The 21,252-nt window shown below is 34.1% G+C and overlaps 1 protein-coding gene across 1 annotated transcript in view; it reads left to right on the top strand.

Annotated features, from left to right (window-relative positions):
* Positions 1–20,711, top strand: part of Six3 (optix) — a 78,147-nt gene extending 57,436 nt beyond the window's left edge. Inside the window, exons 2-4 of the mRNA XM_076399216.1 lie at positions 19,372–19,626; positions 20,013–20,184; positions 20,248–20,711. Coding sequence (XP_076255331.1) covers positions 19,372–19,626; positions 20,013–20,184; positions 20,248–20,565 — 745 coding nt within the window. The 3' untranslated portion in view covers positions 20,566–20,711. The remainder of the gene's footprint in view (positions 1–19,371; positions 19,627–20,012; positions 20,185–20,247) is intronic.
* The last annotated feature ends 541 nt before the right edge of the window (positions 20,712–21,252 follow it).

Raw genomic sequence — 21,252 nt, forward strand, 5'->3', positions numbered from 1 at the left:
CCTTATTATATATCTTATGAATCCGAAAGACATTTTTGTGGAAATTTAAAAGGACGGAAGATATTTTTCTTGTAGGCAGAGGAGCCAGATGACTCTCCTTATTTTTGTGTTTGGTAATTTAGTTCACGATTAAATGTTTGCAGCTGAATATACTTTTAGATAAAAAGAGTACTTTCATATACTGTTATTACAGAAAAATGTAAAATGTTTTAAATTTCCACGGTCTTGTGTAGCGTTAAGAAATATCGACTGAAAACAGTCGAAACAATCGATAGTCAAAAAGCTAGCAGTAGTCAAATGCACGGTTCGACAGTTTTGTTAAATTCCTGATGTCAGACGAAGATGACCGAACCCTTTATGGTATAAGTTGTGAGAGAGGAAATGACGGAGATAATTGCTTGGAACAGTTAATTTTATATGTTCTTATATTTTCCAACGGTAGTATAATCGAGACGGAGATGTACATATTCCTTCACGTACTAACTTTAAAGAAGAAATGGAAGAAAGTAATTACTGAATACTATTAACATGCATTAATAATTTCATTTTAAATGAAGTAGAATTACTTTTATATTTGAATGTTCTGTGTAAAAATGAATGGAATTTTTCTATTCAATGGAATAATACCCCCACAAATGTTTTATCGTATTTTAATAGGTTAATTTCTATTTTCACATAATATACTATAATAAATATAGACCATACAATAGAATTTAAACTAAACCTAAAAACTAAAGATGTACACTAACCATACATACTAAATAATCATTAAACATATACCTAATCATAGAAAAAAAACTAATTCTTGGCATAATTAAATATGATCGCACAATAACTAGAAGTTTTTAAAATAAAGTAAATGCTTGATTCATTATTGAACGGAAATATTTTTCAACAAAAATCGAGGGATTAATCGACCAGTCAAAAGTATTATTTTACACATATAAAGTATATAAATAGTAATTATTATACACAATTTTCATTTTTTTACCCTATTACATTAAGAATCTTGAAAAATATCAAAATGCTGCTGTGTTAATAAACAATATATTGTTATTTACAAGCAAACTACCAAAAAAATCATAAAACTATATATATATCATATAAATCTATGTAAGCATAAATTGGGTACATTTTCGTCAAGGTCGCGGTTGAATGGAACTAGTAGAACCAAAAATAGTAACTAAAAGTACACGACTGGATCAGTTGTTAGTAAATAATAGTAAAATCAGTCAAACTAAAAATAGCGACCGAAACAGTTGATATTAAAAAGTAATCAATTACTAAATAGTCGATAGTCCATTTCAATCGATAGTTCCCAACACTAGTCTTACGCAATTTTTAATATTTTTATCTGAGCCCCAACCACTGAAATAAATAATAGTAACGATTTCCACCTTTTGCTTGATAATCTTTAAAGAATCGTTTTATAATGCAACCGTAGCAGTAACACTGTTCATATGAAATTGCATTACTTACATTTCTTCATTAAAATTAAATTCAATTTAACAAATTACTTGAGGAACCTCGTATAAAAGGTAAAGTTACTAGAACGAATGATGAAGGTAGAATAGGTGCCCAGAGGCGGATTGACAGGGTTATGGGTGGTTGTCTATGTATGATAGTTATTTTGTTGTATGATTATGTAGTACATTCTTTATAAAATGTGACATTGAGTATTTATTTTTATCTTAATCTAAACTTTAACTAATCTTACACTCATTTGTGTACGTAATAATACGAAAAATTCTTAAAAAGGGGGACAAAGTAAGGGGTTTGAGTTGTCCGAGTTGTTGTGTAGTTCTATTGCTTTCACGTTGCTTGAAGACTACTTTAAGTAAATGTGTAAATACGCAAATTTGACGTAGTACATTCGTTTGATTTCGAGGTTACCATATAGTTCTTCGTTAGTTGTACAACTATAAGCAATGGCAATTATGGCTTGGTTCTTGAAAATTTCTTAATGTTTTTAATGTTTCGGCAGAATCTCCTTTGCCATCTTCAGGTGTTGCTTCCTCACAAAAGGAGCTGGATATTCATTTAATATTAGATCAAAAATAGCGAAAGGAATAAAGGTTTAGGGTAGAACAAAATGTACTTTAATTAATTTCATGAAATCGTGGATTTATAGTTGGACGACAAAACTTAATGAACTAGCTGGTAACCCCGAAATCCCCGTTCGAATCAGTATTACGTTAATTTGTGTTTAAGTATAGATTTACACGACACCTACTAGCGATTTGTTACCCATCAAACTGATTCCATTAAAAAAAATCATAATATCCACACGGTGACGGCTTCAAAATTCGGGGTTAGGCTGGCGCCGAACTTCCGCCGCGGCCGCTAACGCATGTGAACCGTCAACGGCGCCCATCACCGATAGGTAGAGGAGCAGCTCGAGTTACCGAACACACAATCGGCCGAGGCAGCGTTCTATTATTTCAATAAATAAACTTTTAAAGTGTCCCCAAACAGCTTCAGCTCAAACGTTTGTTTTCTCGAAGTCAAGAAACGTAATCCAAATGTTTGGTCTCAGCTTTACTATTGGGGGCCGTCCTTCACCACGTTCCTCGCCAACAGTTTCTTGCATATAGTTCGGATAGAGACCTTGAAATGCTTTATATTTGGACTTGATGCGAATGAATGGAAATAAATTCGTTAATCATATTTACATTAATACATTTTGATATTATTTTTGTTTAAATATCTGTCCAAAAATCAATATTTACAATATCAGCTTTTTTAGCAGGTTTTCAGGTAAATATCTTTAGATTTTTTTTAAAGAGCTTACAACTACAAAAATATTCTCTTTAACAGTAGAATATGGCTTCTATTTAATACCTTATTATATGTTTCTATTTCTCTCGTGACCTTTATAATATTACCTTTTTATTATCTTGAAGTACTTTAAGCATTTACTAGCAATTCAATTCTTTGATCTAGCCGGCTTGGTGGCGCAGTAGTAAAGGCAACAGGACGGTCCTCCTATTGTTACGATAGCCACGGGTTCGAATCCTGCTGGGGCCTGGTCGTAAATTTATGTTTGTTTGTGATTGTTTAATATTTGTGATTGTACTAGGCAAGAATGTAAAATCCGACAAGGAAAATGATCCCAGTCTCGCCAGTAACCAGGTTAGGTAAGACCGTATGCCTTCTGGGATGATGTCTAAGTTGGTCACTCGCCAGTCGGTAGGCTTAATGCCAAGGACCGTGGTTCGGAGCCCATGTTAAATAGTAGGTTCAGTCCAGATAAACCCATAGTTGGTAAAGGGAGACTTTCAAATATGTAAAAAAATTGAAAAAAATTATCCGAAGATATTACATATATGGTAATTTTTATAAAATATTTATTTCTTCAATAAAATATAACTTAATTTTTAGATATACCTCTGATTTTTAAAATTCTATGGGCGGGTCTTCGACCTACCATCATTATTTAAGAGATAACTGGAGGCCAATGAGTGATGTGACCAACGAATTTTGCTTTTAAATTAAGTTATTACATATTTATAGTTAGAGAGTTTTTTTACGGTGAAAAATGGACTTTATTCATGGATAATCACTAGACTGTTAAAGTAATAAATTCAAATTATTATTCTCTCTTTCTGATTTTTCACATTTTCATCGTTAGAAGAAAGTTGATGAAAGTTTTAAACCAGAAAAATTGGTTTTTCTGGTTAGACGAGAAAACTTAACTATCGAAATTGCCAAGGAACTCATTACTTAGCAAGCACAACTCACTGTTATGATATGTTTTTGTAGCATAAAATGGGGCGTAATAATTTTTATTAACTCTTTTAAATTATTGCAAATCCTTGAACATATGTCAAGAAATGGCTGTGTAAATCACTGCCATATTTTGATTATTTTTGTTTTAGTTCAACTAAATACTCATTAAAACCATACTATAACAATTGAAAGATTCTGTTTAAAGTTATTGCGTTTTGAAAATGAAAACTCTATCAGGTAATTTTTGTCATATTTTTTATTTTTACTGTCGTAAAGAACTATTGAACACAATAGTTAGAATTATCGTTCCTAAAATTGTTATTTTAAATCTTGAATCTTGACTAATCAAACTCATTTTGAGCCTTTTACATAAGACCAGATACTTAAAGAAGCTCGATACTTGGGTTTCACATGAATTAAAACCGAAAACATTCATCAACCAAGTTTCTATCTATGAATCGCTGAAGAAATAAAACAAAATCTAGTTATTTTTGAAACCGTTGATTACGGAAGATGAAAAGTGTATCATATACAGCAAAATTGTGTGTAAAATAATCTGATCAAAATTTAGAGAAACTTCACAAACGGTTGTAAAGCCTGAACTGACAAAAAGGAATGTGACCCAAGTTTTTGATGAGATTGGATGGTTCATTATCAAGCTGTTTCAACCAGGCGAAACCATTAACTCGACTAATGTCAACAACTAATGCGATTAAAGTAGACAATACAAAATTGCTAAAGCTGATCAGTAGGAAAGCCGTTATCCTTCATCACGACAATGCTATACTACACAAATTGATATTGATTAGAATGTTTTGAAAAATTTACCTAAACGCAAAACGGTTTTCACATAATTCTCTTAATAGTGTAAAGCTGGCTTCACAAGGGACTCGTGAAAATTACTTGGTTCAGAAGTTCTGCAGTGATGGCATTATAATTTTGGTAGGAAAGTGGTAACAGGTCATCAACAAACTTTAGTACTACTAGTGGTGAGGGTGTGTTTTTCAATCTCCCTTTCTCGGTGTTCAAATTCCCACCATTTTTCGGTTTGATTGAGCAGTAATCATCTTGTATTCCAGGCTCGCTTAGGTCGTACTCTAATGGAATATTGAAGTATTTTCGTATATCTTTAGTTCTTATCGTGTCCATACTTGTTAGACTCTATCTCTTCTGAGGCTTCTGAGGATTTTTGCTGCTTCTCTTTATCTCTCTTTGACACTACCTTCGTCTCGCAGGAGAACATTTGTAAGTTGCTTTGTAAAATTCCATTTTGTTTTTGCTTCACATGTTATATTTTCTACTAGCGACCCGCCCCGGCTTCGCACGGGTGCAATGCGGATACTAAATTAAATACACTACAGAAAAAATATGAACGTTGTATATAAAAACATAGCGGCCCGCTCCGACTTTGCACGGCCATAAAATATATATGCCTATGTCACTCAATGAAAACATGATTAAAATCGATCCAGCATTTTTGGTTCATTCATTACTGCCCTTGGCCTGCACGCATTAAATTTGGAGTAAAACAATTCCTCTTCCCCTATACTTACTATGAAGATTTCCTGCTATCTTTGGAATATAAATTCATACAATTTTTATTACATTACACATTTTTAAACGCAAACTTTAAATTTGTAATATCTCCGAAAATATTTGTTTAATTTACATGCTGTAAGGAACCATATTGATCTATATTAATTGCACACTGTATTTAAGGTACTTAATTCGATAAGGATTAATGCCGTATTGCTTAAAATAGCTTCGTAAATAAGCCATTTTCTCACGTAAAAAGTAAACAATAAAAATGGTTAATGTGGGTTATCCCTAAAAGATAAACATATACCATCGCGGACTTTTTTGTAGACCTTTTTATGGTGTACAATACTGTAGTACATTAATTTGATCTAACTCGTAGGGTTAGGCAGCGTTTTTGCTAATTGCTAAATAAGCCTAAAAAAATAGGTTAATTTACGACATCACGTTAAAAACCTCTAAAATTAGCAATGTTGCCTTAGTATATTATGCATATATTATACATATAAACCTTTCTCTTGAATCACTCTATCTATTGAAAAAAACCGCATCAAAATCCGTTGCGTAGTTTTAAAGATTTAAGCGCACATAGGGATATAGGGACAGAAAAGGCGACTTTGTTTTATACTATGTAGTGATTAACAAATTTGTTATCTGTAGCAGTCTATTTAACAATTTTTTACTTCTAGTTTTGAGGAATTTTGATTATACATTGTTTGTAATAGCGGTATTGGTTTTTAGTCTATATATTTCTTGAATTATTATTTTAATGTTATCACTTACACTCGTTGGCTCTGTTATAATCCATAGTATTTCCCTTTTTACTATATTAAACGACATTTTCAATCAAATCAAAAGCTAGATTAATCTATTATTTAGTGTTGAACTTTTTCCACTATTAATTTTATGTTAAATAAAATCCGTTTTGCGGTTCTGTTATCGACTTATCTACTACCGATTTCGGACGATTTTCTTTAATTTGCTCGTATATTTTCATGGCTGTGCACAATGAATCACTCTGTAGTTATTACAATCTCTATTATCTTATTTTTTACACATTGCAATGATGTGCTATTGGCCAATGTTGTGGGGTTTATTTTTCTTTTCATACTTTACTGTAAACTTCCACTAATAATTTAGTAGCTTTCCAGTATTTCCCCTTTTCAGCATTTCTGATACTATTTTGACCCGATACTGTACCTTTCTTCACATAAACGTAGACGTTTAATAAGAGAGATAGAGAAATGTCCGTCCGGTAAGCAAACGATCTAATCGTGACCAAAAATCGATTTTATCATGATTAAAACCTCTCTAGACACCGATTGTTGACGATTTTCTTTCATTTTTTCGTATATTCTTATTTCTGTAAAAAACAAAATAATCCCTCTCTAATTGGTATAGTCTCTTTTGTTTTATTTTTGTATGTATTGCAACAATAAGTACTTATTATCGATCTTGAGAGATGTGTTTCTCTTTCTGTACTTTACTGTAAACTTACACTAATAATTTGTAAGCTTTCTGCATATCAGAATTTCTGATAGTATTTTAACCCGATGCATTTCCGTTCTTCATACAAACGTATAATTTTACAATTTCTATGAATAAATGTCGCAAAGAAAGACAATTCACATAGAAAACTGGGCCACAAAACCGTCTCGATGAAATATTCATATGACACACTAATAACTTTCGTTTCATTGACGTTCTATGAACCGGATTGCGATACTAACCGGAGGGACGGAGAAAAATATCCGGTAAACGATCTAACCGCGACAAAAACTCGATTTTCTCATGATTAGAACCTCTCCAGGCGGCGGTCGTTACCGTATCGGGTCCGCAGGCCGCTAATAAACCGGCTAATAGAACGGGCCTATATGAAAATACACGCTCACGCATTTTCTCGTCGCGTCCGACATGTGGCCATCGTCGACCGGCTACCGCGGTTTTAGTTTCTTAATCCACGACATACGGCGTGACACTGATCTAGATAGCGCCGACCGAAGAACGAGTTTTTTCCATTAGTGGATCCGTATCAGGCGTTCGGGTCAGCGAGGTATCATGTTATTAATTGGTGGACAAGCAAAACAAAAGTTTAAGAGCGATCTAAGATCGATAGACGGACGCTAGGGGGATTAAAGTCACAATTGTCTCGAGATACAGTCGATTGTTGTTGGTGTCTTAATAATATTCCTTATCGGAGATAATGAAATGGCTTATTACTTATTGATAAACATAGACACGGATGTTAGCGTTAATAAATTGGGCATACATAATTATAGAGGATCTTTTTATTAAAGTTTTCTATCGTAAATACGTTGTACTTACAGCTGAAATTTTGTTTTTTACATTAATTACATCTTATATTAAATATGCTTAGTAAAATATTAATTTAAAATTAAATTATTACTACTGTTCTGTTGCACTTGTATTAATACAGAAGATACGAGTTCGGGATTAATACATTAGTAGGTACTAGCGACCCGCCCCGGCTTCGCAGGGGTGCAATGCTGATACTAAATTAAATACACTACAGAAAAAATATGAACGTTGTATATAAAAACATAGCGGCCCGCTCCGACTTTGCACGGGCATAAAATATATATGCCTATGTCACTCAATGAAAACATGATTAAAATCGATCCAGTATTTTTGGTTCATTCATTACTGCCCTTGGCCTGCACGCATTAAATTTGGAGTAAAACAATTCCTCTTCCCCTATACTTACTATGAAGATTTCCTGCTATCTTTGGAATATCTAAATTCATACAATTTTTATTACATTACACATTTTTTAACGCAAATTTGAAATTTGTAATATCTCCGAAAATATTTGTTTAATTTACATGCTGTAAGGAACCATATTGATCTATATTAATTGCACACTGTATTTAAGGTACTTAATTCTATAAGGATTAATGCCGTATTGCTTAAAATAGCTTCGTAAATAAGCCATTTTCTCACGTAAAAAGTAAACAATAAAAATGGTTAATGTGGGTTATCCCTAAAAGATAAACATATACCATCGCGGACTTTTTTGTAGACCTTTTTATGGTGTACAATACTGTAGTACATTAATTTGATCTAACTCGTAGGGTTAGGCAGCGTTTTTGCTAATTGCTAAATAAGCTTAAAAAAATAGGTTAATTTACGACATCACGTTAGAAACCTCTAAAATTAGCAATGTTGCCTTAGAATTCCTTAGAACCTTCCTCTTGAATCACTCTATCTATTGAAAAAAACCGCATCAAAATCCGTTGCGTAGTTTTAAAGATTTAAGCGCACATAGGGATATAGGGACAGAAAAGGCGACTTTGTTTTATACCATGTAGTGATTTCCCAAATTAACAAAAAAACCAACTACTTGGGCTAAAGTGAAGAATACACTTATACGATAGAAAAGTTCGTGTGGTTTGATTCGCTTCAATCTTCTGATATTCTGCGTCTTGTCCAGCAGCTGTATTGTTTCCTCGTTGCTGTAATGTAACAACCTTAATTCATGTTTTAAGGTAAAACCTTGGATGACTTCGTAAATCCATTTAGTATCGTTTAGGACGTCGTGCAGTTCTTCATTGGTTACATAGCGATAAGTCTTGATAATCAATCATAGAACTTTGTTTTAGCAGCGCTGAATTACTAGTTATTATAAAGATACAGTAAATAAAACAGTATCTTCAGACCAACCATTATATTTATTTAATTTTGAGTCTCACCTGTTCTGCTTTGAGATATTTCGCTGATATTGTTTGAGGAGCCGGGCGGCCCTCAAGTGATATGATTAGTTTTTTGTCATTTTGCCGCAACGCATAAGTAACATAGATATATTTGATGCTATAAGTTCTATTTTCCAGTCTCTAACCCATTTGTACATCTTGTTGAACGCTACTTAGACTTTTTCTACAGCCTTCACTATCACTACCAAACCAACATTCTTTCGATATAATATCGTTATGTGATAAATAGACTAAAAGACACAAATAACGTTCATAGTAAAAAATTTAATAGAGAACCAAACAAAAATCAGATGAAATATTGACGAAGAAAAGTAAGAAGCGATGAAAGGTCAATTGAGAAGAAAGAAAATGAAAAAAATTGCAGAATAAGTGGGTGGAATATAGGTAATATAAAATAACAACTCTTTTTACCAACTATGGGTTTATCTGGACTGGATCTACAGTTTAACGTGGGCCCCGAACTACGGTTCTCAGCATTAAACCTACCGACTGGCGAGTGACCAATTTTGGAAATAATCCTAGAAGACATCCGGTCTTACCCTTCGCCTGGTTACTGGCGTGACTGGGATCATTTTCCTTGTCGGATTTTACACTCTTGCTTAGGACAATCACAAACATAATATATATATATATATATATATATATTATTAATATATTATTAATTAATTATATTATATTATATTATTATTATTAGAAATACATATTATTTTTGGAGCAGAGCTTATCAAGAAATAAAATAATAACTGGACAAGAACTGAATAAACCCAGGTTTTTCTTGGAGCAGTCATACCAAGAATGGAAGCATAAGGTAATGGAAGTTATTGTTTTGATATACAAGAAAAATCATGATGAGAATGAAATAGTGAATAAAAAAATAGAACTGATGTTCTAGATCACTGTAGATGACTAGAGTCAAGGCAAAGAAAATAATAGCAGCGAAGATTTTTATTAAAAACGAATGGAATTACCAAAGATCCACCGGCGCGATTGTCTGACGATATTAACATGAATACCTTTGATGAGACGTAATGCCGCGCCTTTAAAACGAACGCGAAACACAATTAGCATCAACCCGGCTCTCGTGTCACACCCCCAGGTTATCATTTCAATACTTTAAACGAGTTAGCTCGACGGCTTCGGTAGAACACATCAGTTAAGGGAAGCCACAAAGGTCCCAAATTGCCTTATCGTCTAATCGTCTCGAGCCGCTTCATCCGAATCTGACGAATATTTAATTTCTGTTGTCGTCATATTCGACCGAAATTTCCACCGTAATCACGTTTGCCCTGGTGAATCACGACGCCGCGCTTTCAATGCCCGTCCAGATTGAGTTTCGGGAACAATATCGAGAGGGGTGGATGCGATATAGTCGTCAGTGAGGGTCCGAACTCAATTCAAGAGTTCATGCGTTTTGTTACTGTCCTGGTGGTTATCGAAGGAAAGTATCAAGTAGATAAATAAGTCGAAAGAGAAATAGACGTTTTTTTAAAAATTCTATGACAGTTATTTACGGATGATTATATCCATTTGTTTTTTTTTCTTGTTTTTTCTTCTTCTGTTTATCAAGGAAGGCTTTTGCCGTGCATTACCATGTCTACCGGAAAGTTAAAATACTATCTAATTTTGTCATTTGAGCAAAACCGTTCATCGAGCTATTTTCTAACTTCTTCGATATTGGAAATGTTCTGCTCGGTGTTCCATTGGTGCGAAACATTTATAGTCGGACGGGGCAAGGTTTGGAGAGTACGGTGGGTGAGAGAATATGTCCTATCTAATTACTTTCGACGCTTCTTTGACCGGCCTTGCTTTATAATACGGCACCTTATCGTACTGTAAAATTGCATTACCGTGTCTTTGTGTACATTCTGGACGTTTTTCAATCAATGTATGGTTCAAATTCATCATTTGTTGTCGGTAGCGATTACTATTAACAGTTTCATTAGGTTTTAATAGTTGGTAATACCCCATGCCACTTTGGTCCCACCAAATACAGAGTATTGTCTTGCGATCAAAACGATTTGGACTTGCAGTCGATCCACGAGTGATAACTACGATTTTTTGCACTTAGGGTTTTGAAACTAAATCGACTTTTTATCGCCCGTTCCTGTTCGATGCAGAAATGACTTTCGATCATACCTTTGAAGCATCATTTCACAGATGAATTTTCATTTTTCCATCTGCTTGTCATGTGATGCGGTACGCATCTTGCCATCTTTTGATTTTTCCTATTGCTCGTACATACTACTCCCTGAGTAATTGTATAGAAAAACATTCATATGTATTTTATTTCGTTATATTATCTAACAGATCAAATAGTTACGTCTTAACTTCGAGACAATTGTTCTGTATTTGTCTGTAGAGTAAATATACTTCAAAATATCGGTTTATTTTCGTAAGTAGGAATCATCAACCTATCTATCAATTGTCGTGAAGGTATGAAGATCATACAAATGAGATCTCAAGAAACTTGCGAGGAAGCAAGCCCAGAAGAACAGTTGGGATTTAAACCCAATCGCCATTGTGTAGTTGAGATTTTCGCATTCCATCAGTTTGTGGAGGAACGTATTAAATGTAGAAAACGTGCGATTGTCGTTTTTATGGATTTTTCAAGAGCTTAAACAATTTTAAAAATTTCTCAAGCGCTGGCAATAACGCCAAACCATAAGACATGTTATTTCACTACAGCCTAACAGTTTATGATAATAGTTTGTTGAATAACTCTTGAACTTACTTAGATTATTCATTCGAACGCTATAAATATAGTTAATATTTTTAATGTGTTGTGAACTATATAGGCCAATTACTCCAATTTCCAATGCCAATTACTTTTCGCTGTCAATTTTACATCAATCTTCATTCAATTCTATTATTTCCTCCAAAATACATTATTCATTATTTATTTGTTAAAACAAGATATTTTTTCCTTGCACATAGCCCAAAAGCGGAATTTTAGTGTTCCCTACGCCTTACAGGAGTAGTTATATACGACTCACAGCCAATTGGAAAACTGAAAACCTCTCTCTTCATGCCTATCTTCAAGCGATACATTAGTGATGAATTAGTAAATGGTAACTGCAGAAGATTGTTTTTATTGGCTATTTTGCTCTCAGATGGTACCAAATAGCGAAAATTTGTATATAATTTATAGACTATGACTAAGCCAAAAGCTCAGTCGGCATTGAGCGTCTATTAGTCTTTCAGTTATTCTCGTAATATAAGAGAATATAAGTTGAAATTATGACTTCATGGCAGGAACATTAATTCACCACAAAAGCAACGAAAATGTTTTAGTAATTTTTCGGCTCACGACAAATTAGCGAAAAAATCAAAAGATATGGATTACTTGCACCTGAAGTTCAAAGTGCTTTTTTCATCAACAAATATTAAACATATCCTGTGGGAATGGTGGACTTTCCCCAGGGAAATGTCCTGGCATGGTTCAATTAAAATTCGGAACGCGAGATGGTATCGTATGACTGTGGCGCCGCCCTAATGACCGTGTATCGAACTAATACTCTTTGTCGTCAAGGTTGGACCTTTATTGTAAGGCTTTGTGATCAGATTTTTAGCGGGCACGCCCTCGGGCATACCCCGACAACTGTTCGACAATAATCCCTCTGTTCACCTTTTAAAGTCCTCTGAAGCATATGCACAATAATCAGATCCAAACGTATGATATTAAAAATGTTTTAGTCGCATGTAAACTTTTAGAAAAGTAAAATAGAGAAAAAAACGAAATATTGATACTAATTAACCTTAATTTTTGACAAAAATTAAAATATAGAACCACAAATAATTATGGAAACAAAATAATTAACACAATTTTATTAACGCAAATAAAAAATCATGAATAATTTTATAAATTTATATTTAAACTACCTGCTTGAAATTGGTTAATCTGGTGTGTAACATGGCTGAGGTGATGAGGTTCATCAAAAAGTACTGAAACTCACTTCCTTGTATTAAATATAATCTCTTGTTTATTATCAATTATTTTCTGGTATCATTCAATTGTTATAACGTTTTGTTCATGTTCAGAAATTACAATGAAATATTTTTATACATTTTAATCTGTTTGCTATTTCAATAAGTCGTATATGCGCTGAATTTTGTCGTTTTGCAAGGTCAATTACAAATCATTTTTATGGTCTGCTTCATCATTATCAGTTGTGGAGTTTCCTAGTCAAATATGTCCTTGTAATCTAAAATACTTAGTTATTAAAATAGTTATATTAATCAACGTCCTATGTCGCGTATTGCTAGATTTCTAGTATAACTAATGAGTGTTTTTATAGTAATTGTGGATTAAGTTTTGACAGTGATAAAATTGATACAAAAACCTATTTGAAGTCAGATTTTTACAGTGTGTAAATCCCGGAGACGTACAAAAAGAAAGAGTTCGAAAGATTGGAGTTTAGTCTCGACTCTAACATTTTCGTTCTTAACGTGTCAAATGAAAAGTCCCCGTCCTACCATAGTAAATCACATTTTTTTTGGTAAAATTTGTTTTTTTTTTATTCAACATAATTCCCTTCAAGGGTGGTACACTGATTATAGTCCTCCAACTTTTCGATACCATTTTTGTAGTACGATTTGTCCTTTGCTTCAAAATAGGCCTCAGTTTCGTTGATCACCTCTTCATTTGACGAAAATTTCTTCCTAGCGAGCATTCTTTTGACGTCTGAGAACAGGATATAGTCGCTGGGGGGCAGATCTGGAGAATACGGTAGATGACGAAGCATTTCGAAGAACAGTTTATGAATTTTTGCGGTTATTAGTGAAGCAGCACTTTCTTTTTCGTCAAATGCGGCGGTTTATTACACTTGAACATCTTCAAACACTGCTCCGAATCATCAACTCGTCGTTATTTTTGGTCAAAGGTGAGCTTGCGCGTAAATATTCGTAAATGATATGATGTACACGTTCAGTTGATATCATTAGAGTGTCTGATATGTCATTCACAATCATTTTGTGGATTTTTTAAATGTTTTTTTTTTTGGTAACAACCACTTTTGGGCGTCCACTGCGTTCACCGTTTTCGGTGCTTATTTCACCACGTCTAAACTTAGCACACCAATCCTTGATGGTTGATTTTGGTGTCCGGAAACTAGGCATCAAGTCAAGTTTTTGCTTTAACTGTATTTTTTCCCTTCAAAAAGTAATATTTTATCAACACACGAAATTCCTTTTTATCCATTTTTTTCACAATAACAAAAGTTGCTTCACTCAAAATGCTATAATTCACAAACTAATGATCCGACAGCTGTCAAATTTATACACGCATCTTTTGAGAGTCAGCTAACTAAAAAACATATGGATTTAATTTTAGTCTATGTTATTATATAACAAGATATTATTGTATAAATCTATAATCAAGCCTATTTGGTCATATAGAATCCAACCATGGGGAACCGCTAGCAAGATTAATATATCCATCATACAACGGTTCCAAAGTAAAGTGTTGCGTTCATTGTCGATTCTCCGTAATATGTTTCCAATGAAGTGGTACAACGCGATATTCCTCTAGAACCAATTACGACTGTAATTCAACATGTTTGTGTGAAGTACTTTGAAACAGTGTCAGTGCATCTCAATGTACTCGCTAATTAGCTAAATATGTGACAGTGAAGTACGTGGATTAAAACGTGTAATACCATCGGCTCTGATTAAAATAGTAGTTTATACAGGAGATCACTTAATAAAGTGATTTTCTACATGCCATGTGTATATATAATATAAACATAAAAAACTTATTGCCCTCTGAGCAGATTGTGAATCTAATACGATTAATAAAATAAGTCCATGACCAACACTATAACGTCACAGACAACATATTTTTAGTAAAAATGACTATTCTCTGGCGGTGTTATTTGAAATCGACAAATAACAGGACAATAAAGACATTACCAACAGCAAAGCAATGAATGAGCCGCTGAATCGATTTCTGTAACTATTTACTCAACTACTCTAAAGATCTGTAGACGTCGTAAACGATAAAGACGCCTCGAACAGCCCATTAAATCGGACTTATTTGGGCCAGAATCGTCCGAAACTCGAAAAGCTTTTAGGTCGAAATTACGGATATTCCCCCGAAAACTCGGGGCTTAGAAGCGGCGTCCCGCCACCAGGGGTGGTATGTTTGGCCAGGCCGACAAATTACCCTTCACCCGGACGCCTAAGACGCGTTCGGAGTTAATCCTCCGAAGCAGTGGCGCACCTAACACCTCCAACTCTCTTTATCCATGAGTAAACTGAATTTTAGGTGTCGAAATAATTTCATTTTTGTTTCAAGGTGATGACCATTTGTGAAAAGTCGATTATACACTTCTAGTTAATCAGTGAATGCTTTCTGAACGTGAAACCTCTTCAATTCAACGTTCAAATTCAATGAAGATTTTGATTCATTTTTGATGAACCGTGTTACAACTTCAACGGCGTTCTTAAAGCTCATGCATTAATCATAAACGCTTATTTAAAATAAATATTACAACGATAAATTGGAATTACGTTAGGTGTATTTTTAACGATGGATAAATGTTTATAGACTCCAGGCAGCTAGCGATAAATTAATATTATAGATCAATCAATGGCAATCTTTACCAGCAAAATATATTAAAAGTCCCTCCTTTCAAGCTTAAGTGCAACAACTATACTATGCAAACAAGTGTCAAATATTGAGGAATGTCATTAAATACTGGAGTGAAAATAAAGGAGCATATTAAAAGTAAAATAGTCGAGCTAAAAATAAAACGGTGACAGCTATGTTGGCTTTTTGGAGTTATATTGTGAAATGTTGTATGAACTGTATTAATTTAACTCAATACACCTTTTTGTGATTAATAGTACTTAAGTTATTATATTATTATTTTTCAAGACTCATTTAGTTTAGTGATCTTCTAGACCTTCAATACAATTAAGCCTACATTTTCATGAATACAGTTCTTACTTGGCCGCTTCCAGGTTGTAACATATGAAAGAAGATGCTACATATACTCGTATTTTAGGATGAAATCTTTGATAACGTTCTCGACTACATGGATATAATCGATTTGTTTCAATATTTAGAGATAATAAAAGACAATTACAACAAGAAGCACATATTTTCATAAATAGACAGTATATTCAAAGTGTTTTATACCAAGATAAATAATAATTACCTATATTACATTAAAAATACGTGGATTCTTTTATGTAATATTCTTAAGACAATTTTTGGGTTATGAAAACTAATTTTTCTAATAACTTATAGAGGAATATGGATATAGGATTTTGAGAGCTGATAGAAAGGCTTTGGAATCTTAAATAGTTCACAGCCTATGTAATAACAAGTAAAATAAATCCAATAATATAGGATGCACCAATATTTTTTAAGGTCTTTTTTGAAATTTTGGTGATTTTCTGAAAGAATTTGGTACAACGTATTTATTTCAAACACTTTCAACATTTTCTTACGCTGTAGACGTTCATCTTCTTCATATTAATTGGAATAAATGGTAATTGGAAAAAGCAAAATCAGAAATATACAGCGGTTAAGGCCTCCAATTTCAAAATCGTTTGATCATATTTTACTTCAGTAACGACAGTTTTTTCTTCATGTTGATTTTAAAATTATATAGATTTTCCGTGATTATTTAGTTCGGTTTCAACTCTCAAGTTAAACTCTTCACATACTTTGGCCATTCACTATCTTTTTTCGATGCCAAATTTGCGGATTTTAGGTTTTTAAACGTAGTCTTGACAACTTCTTTGATTTTGAAAAAATACCTATTGTTTTACTTAGTGGTGTAAGAAAGAGTTTCTTCAATTTTTTTGTCTCTACTTAGTCTCTTTGCTTCGGTCGGGTTTTTTTATCTTCTGAATTATTTCTCTGACACATTCATACTAGGATCGCGTACATTGCCCTCTGATTTTTCCCTCCCGGCTTCTTATATTTTCTATACTAATCTTGTGCCCTCCAACCACTGTAATGTCGTCACTAGATTAATTGTCTCCTTCCTATGTACTCTTCTGCTGATTCAATATTGAGATCTTTTCTCATTTCTTTCCTTTTCACCCTGTCCATATTTGTTACACTTTGTGTCTTCTGAGGCGTTTCATTTCTTTGATAATAACCACGTCTCGCAATTGCAAGTCAGGTTTGATCTGTAAAATGTTTTATAGGCTTCCATTTTAACAATTTTTGATATTTCCTTTTTGAATAATGAATATTTTATTTATATCGAAATATACATTCATACTGTTATATTTTTTGCTGCTATTTCTGTAATTCTTCCTGGTTTGAGAGGTAAATTTAGGGATATTAAACTATCTAATTTCTCTCTAAATAATGGCCAGTTCGTTTTGGTATTATGCAAAGGAGGTGGTTTTATTTTGTTGAGAATATTTGAATTGATTGTTATAAAAACTGGTGACTCGTCAGATGATCAATCAAAGCATGATTCAGCTTTGTACGTTTTGGTGTTAATATTTGTATATTTTTTGTAACACAAAAGTCTATGGTATCGGGAATTTTATTTATATCTAGAGATATGCTGTAAATTATGTTCCTTCATTTCTTTGACCAATTCTTTGTCTTTTGGTTTTATTAATCTAGAACCCTACATTACATGTGTTGCATTGTAGTCTCTTCCGTCAAATAATCTATTACCCAGCGTGTTAAAGAAACCGTGGTATTGTTCCACCTTGTTGTTATGTTTAACTGGACAATAGATAGTACTCATTGTTAATGGCCGGTGCACTTCTTCAATGGTTATACTGTTGGCATGTAACTATTCCTCTCTGAATTTCTCTCTTTCATAGTGTTTTATATTTTCACGGATAATTATAGATGTTCTTCTATGTGCTTTATCATCTGAGTGTTACAGTGTTGTGTGGTACAGTTTGTATTTCGAAATCTATAAATAATTTCTATCCGGGAAATGTGGTTTGGATACCATCATGATATCAATATTTTGTTCATATAAGAACATTTTAAGCCCCTGGCATGTTGCTGGAATCCATTAGCATTCCAGATGGCTATTTTGTATCTGCTGTAATCAGGCTAATGACTATCAGTCATTAGGCTAGATTGGTAACGACGATGAGTAAATTCATCATTGTACTCATTTGTTCCAAAAGTTTTCCCACTATTTCCTCTAATTTACTAATAGTACTTATAGGTTCAGCGGTCATTAGCGTTGTCTGCGTGTTAGGTTTGGTCTGACTGTAGGTTACTGCGTGTGCGTATGATATAGGATGTATATTAGGTGAATTAAATGGTATAGACTGTCTTGGTGGCTCTAAGTTTCTTTTTTTCCCTCAGTGCTGGATAAAGATTTTGTTGCAACGCTTTATGTTATCGTTACAGTTGACGCATTTTACTTTATCGTCATATGTTTTGCGCATATAATAAGTATGTCTATAATTATGTATAATAATGTCTATTTCCATGGCTTTCGATTTCTATAACCAGATACTAAAATGCATTTATTTATTTTTGGTATTATTGTTTGTTACCTCTGGCTTTTCCATCATCATGAATTTCGTTTTACTTTTGATATTCCATCCATGTTTAAGATTATCTGTACATGTTTTGACCGAGGAATTAGTTGTTGTCAATACATCATCTGGACAAGAGCTCCTACAGCTGTTTTGTTTATTTGATGTTTCTTTATTATTTCATCCATTAATATAATATAATTATTAATACACTATCAAGTCAGCAATGCTACGTTAAAAAATTACACGATATGTCTTATTTGCATATTAATACGAATTAAACTTTAGTTCTTTAACAAGATTTCCCTTAAATGATGCTTACTCGTTCAAAATTCGGTATGACACTGATATAAAATCCCTAAAACTTCAAGGTTATGCTGTCAACAACTGTCCAATCTTACGACATGATGTCTACATTATTGCTTGTGTTGGACGTAAGAGATTATTTACATCTAATAATTACAAGCTATTTTATAAACCAATATAAATTTTCTTAAAACATATATTTGTTTGAAAATAACAAAAATAAGATTACTGAGAATAAGAATACCAATACGAGAAAAGCATAGTTAGGATTTCTTATTATTAACGTCACAAAAGCCACAACAAAGGACTGTTTGCATTTTGACCCACTTGTAAGGGCGCTCTTTTTAGTGAAAACAAGTACGATTCGCCTATAGAATTTCGTGGTTATTCTTCTGTCAGTCATCATGTAACACACACCCTATTTAAAAGGCCACAAAACGGCGAATATCACGGCGAAAACACAAGGAGGTTTTTTGTTCGCTATTTAGAAATGGCCAGCGATGAACGAGCGGTATCGATTACACGGTCGGGCGGTATAATACCCGGCCAAATGGTACCCGATAATAATGCCGGCCGTTTTCTTTTGTTTCAGGATGCAGCAGCAACAATTGGCCGCCCAGTTGGCGCATCACGGGGGCGATCGCAGGCCGCCGCTTAGTCCGGCGCCCTCCGACAGCGACTCGGATATCTCGCTGGGGGCCCATTCGCCCGTGGGCTCGCCCACTCCTCTACGTCTGGGTCCCCAGAGTCCCAATCCCATGATGTCGTTCCGGTTCGGGGCCCATTCTCCCGGTCCCATGCCCGCTCAATTTCGGTTCGGTGGTACTCATACGCCTCCTAGTTACAAGTAAGTATTTTATTAACGTGAAAAAGTAATCCACGTTTTTTTGAAATTATATTTATTTTTAGGTTAGTGATATTTTTTACTGCTTCTGGTGGTATTATAGTCTAGAAATTAAAAAAAAACACCCTAAAGTTTTTAACCCCTAAAGAATATGCCCCTGAGAGGATTTTTCAAAATATATATTATTTTTGTAGATAAATAAAATTTTAATGCAATAGAAACAGTGAAAAGATCAGTATATTTTTAATTAAAAATTGAAACTCTTTTTTCTTTTGCTAAACAACATTATTTTGATAATACTCATGATGTTTTAGATTTAAATTTTGCAAGAAATTATAACATATCCATGGCTGAGTTATTTTGACTACATGTACACATTGTTGTTGCAGATTAGATCGGCAATCGACAACACCGCCGAATTTTCGTTTGGACCGGGGTAACTCCAAGTTGGACGTTGATTCTCCTCCAGAGAGCGCCTCTCATTACTCGGACGCAGTGAACTTGAGATTGAGCGGTGCCGAAAGTCCTATAGACGTCGATTCCCATGACTATGAAGTGAGAGTACGTTACATTTGATTCCGACTCATGAGAATGATAATGCTGACTGATTTTGTTGCATTGCAGGACAAGATGAGCGGTAACAGTCCAATCCGATTAGATCGGACGCCGCCTCAAACCACCCTCCAACACTCACCGCCCATGAATCTGAGCGGCATGAGGTCGTCGGAGAACAACAAGATCGAAGCTCCGCTGGCGCTGCGACCTCAGCTCACCACCCCTCTGCAAGTGCAGGTAGGCTCACACCAAACAAGAATGGTCGCTCCGTCGCCTCACACTCACCTCCTGGGTCCGCACGGAGGTATAGTGAGGATAGCGCCTCCCAGTCCCCAAGCGGGGGGTCCCGTACTACATCGACCCTACTCTCCCGCGAGGTTGACGTGATACGCGCCGGACGGCGCCATTTTGTGAATGATTGTTGCAATATTTTGTGAGTTCTTGCGCTTGGTTCAAATCCAAATAATGTAGAAGGTTCGAAGACGTTCAAGAGTGTTCTTCAGATGAAACTGAAATCCGCTCGGTTCGATCGTTTAATCTCAAGGTTGTCTAAGGAATAATGTCGACTTTTTAAGTTTACATTAAAAAATTACTTCAAAAACATATTTTTAGCCAAAGATAATAATAAAACTTTTATGTTATGAAGGCTGTAAAGTAGCTGAAGGTAGTTTTCGTTATGATTTCTTAAGCATTACCTTTATAAGAAACCGTCGAGATCCTTGAAAAATTTTAAATCAATAGGTTAAAAATCCGGCAAAAGTGTAGGAATCTGTGATACCTCAGGTCATCTGCAAACTATCAAACAAATTCTGTAGCTGCGGTCTTCGGGAAATATTGCAGAGCTCTATTTGTTTGCCAATACTGATTGGGTTCAATTCACAATGTTGCCAGATTGTAAGAATTATATGTATATATGGGAAATATGATACTAATTTATTGAAATCAAGTAATGTCTATCTGATTTACTTATTTTAATTATTCATAAGGAATTAAGACAAACTGTAGCTGTGCAAAGAAACTTAACAAACTGGCAACATTGTGTAGCAATATAAGAATAAGCAATCTTAAAATTTC

Source organism: Rhynchophorus ferrugineus, unplaced genomic scaffold, assembly GCF_030347505.1.
Source record: "Rhynchophorus ferrugineus isolate W39M unplaced genomic scaffold, kcgeb_rfMv2 rfM1, whole genome shotgun sequence".
NCBI lineage: Eukaryota > Metazoa > Arthropoda > Insecta > Coleoptera > Curculionidae > Rhynchophorus > Rhynchophorus ferrugineus.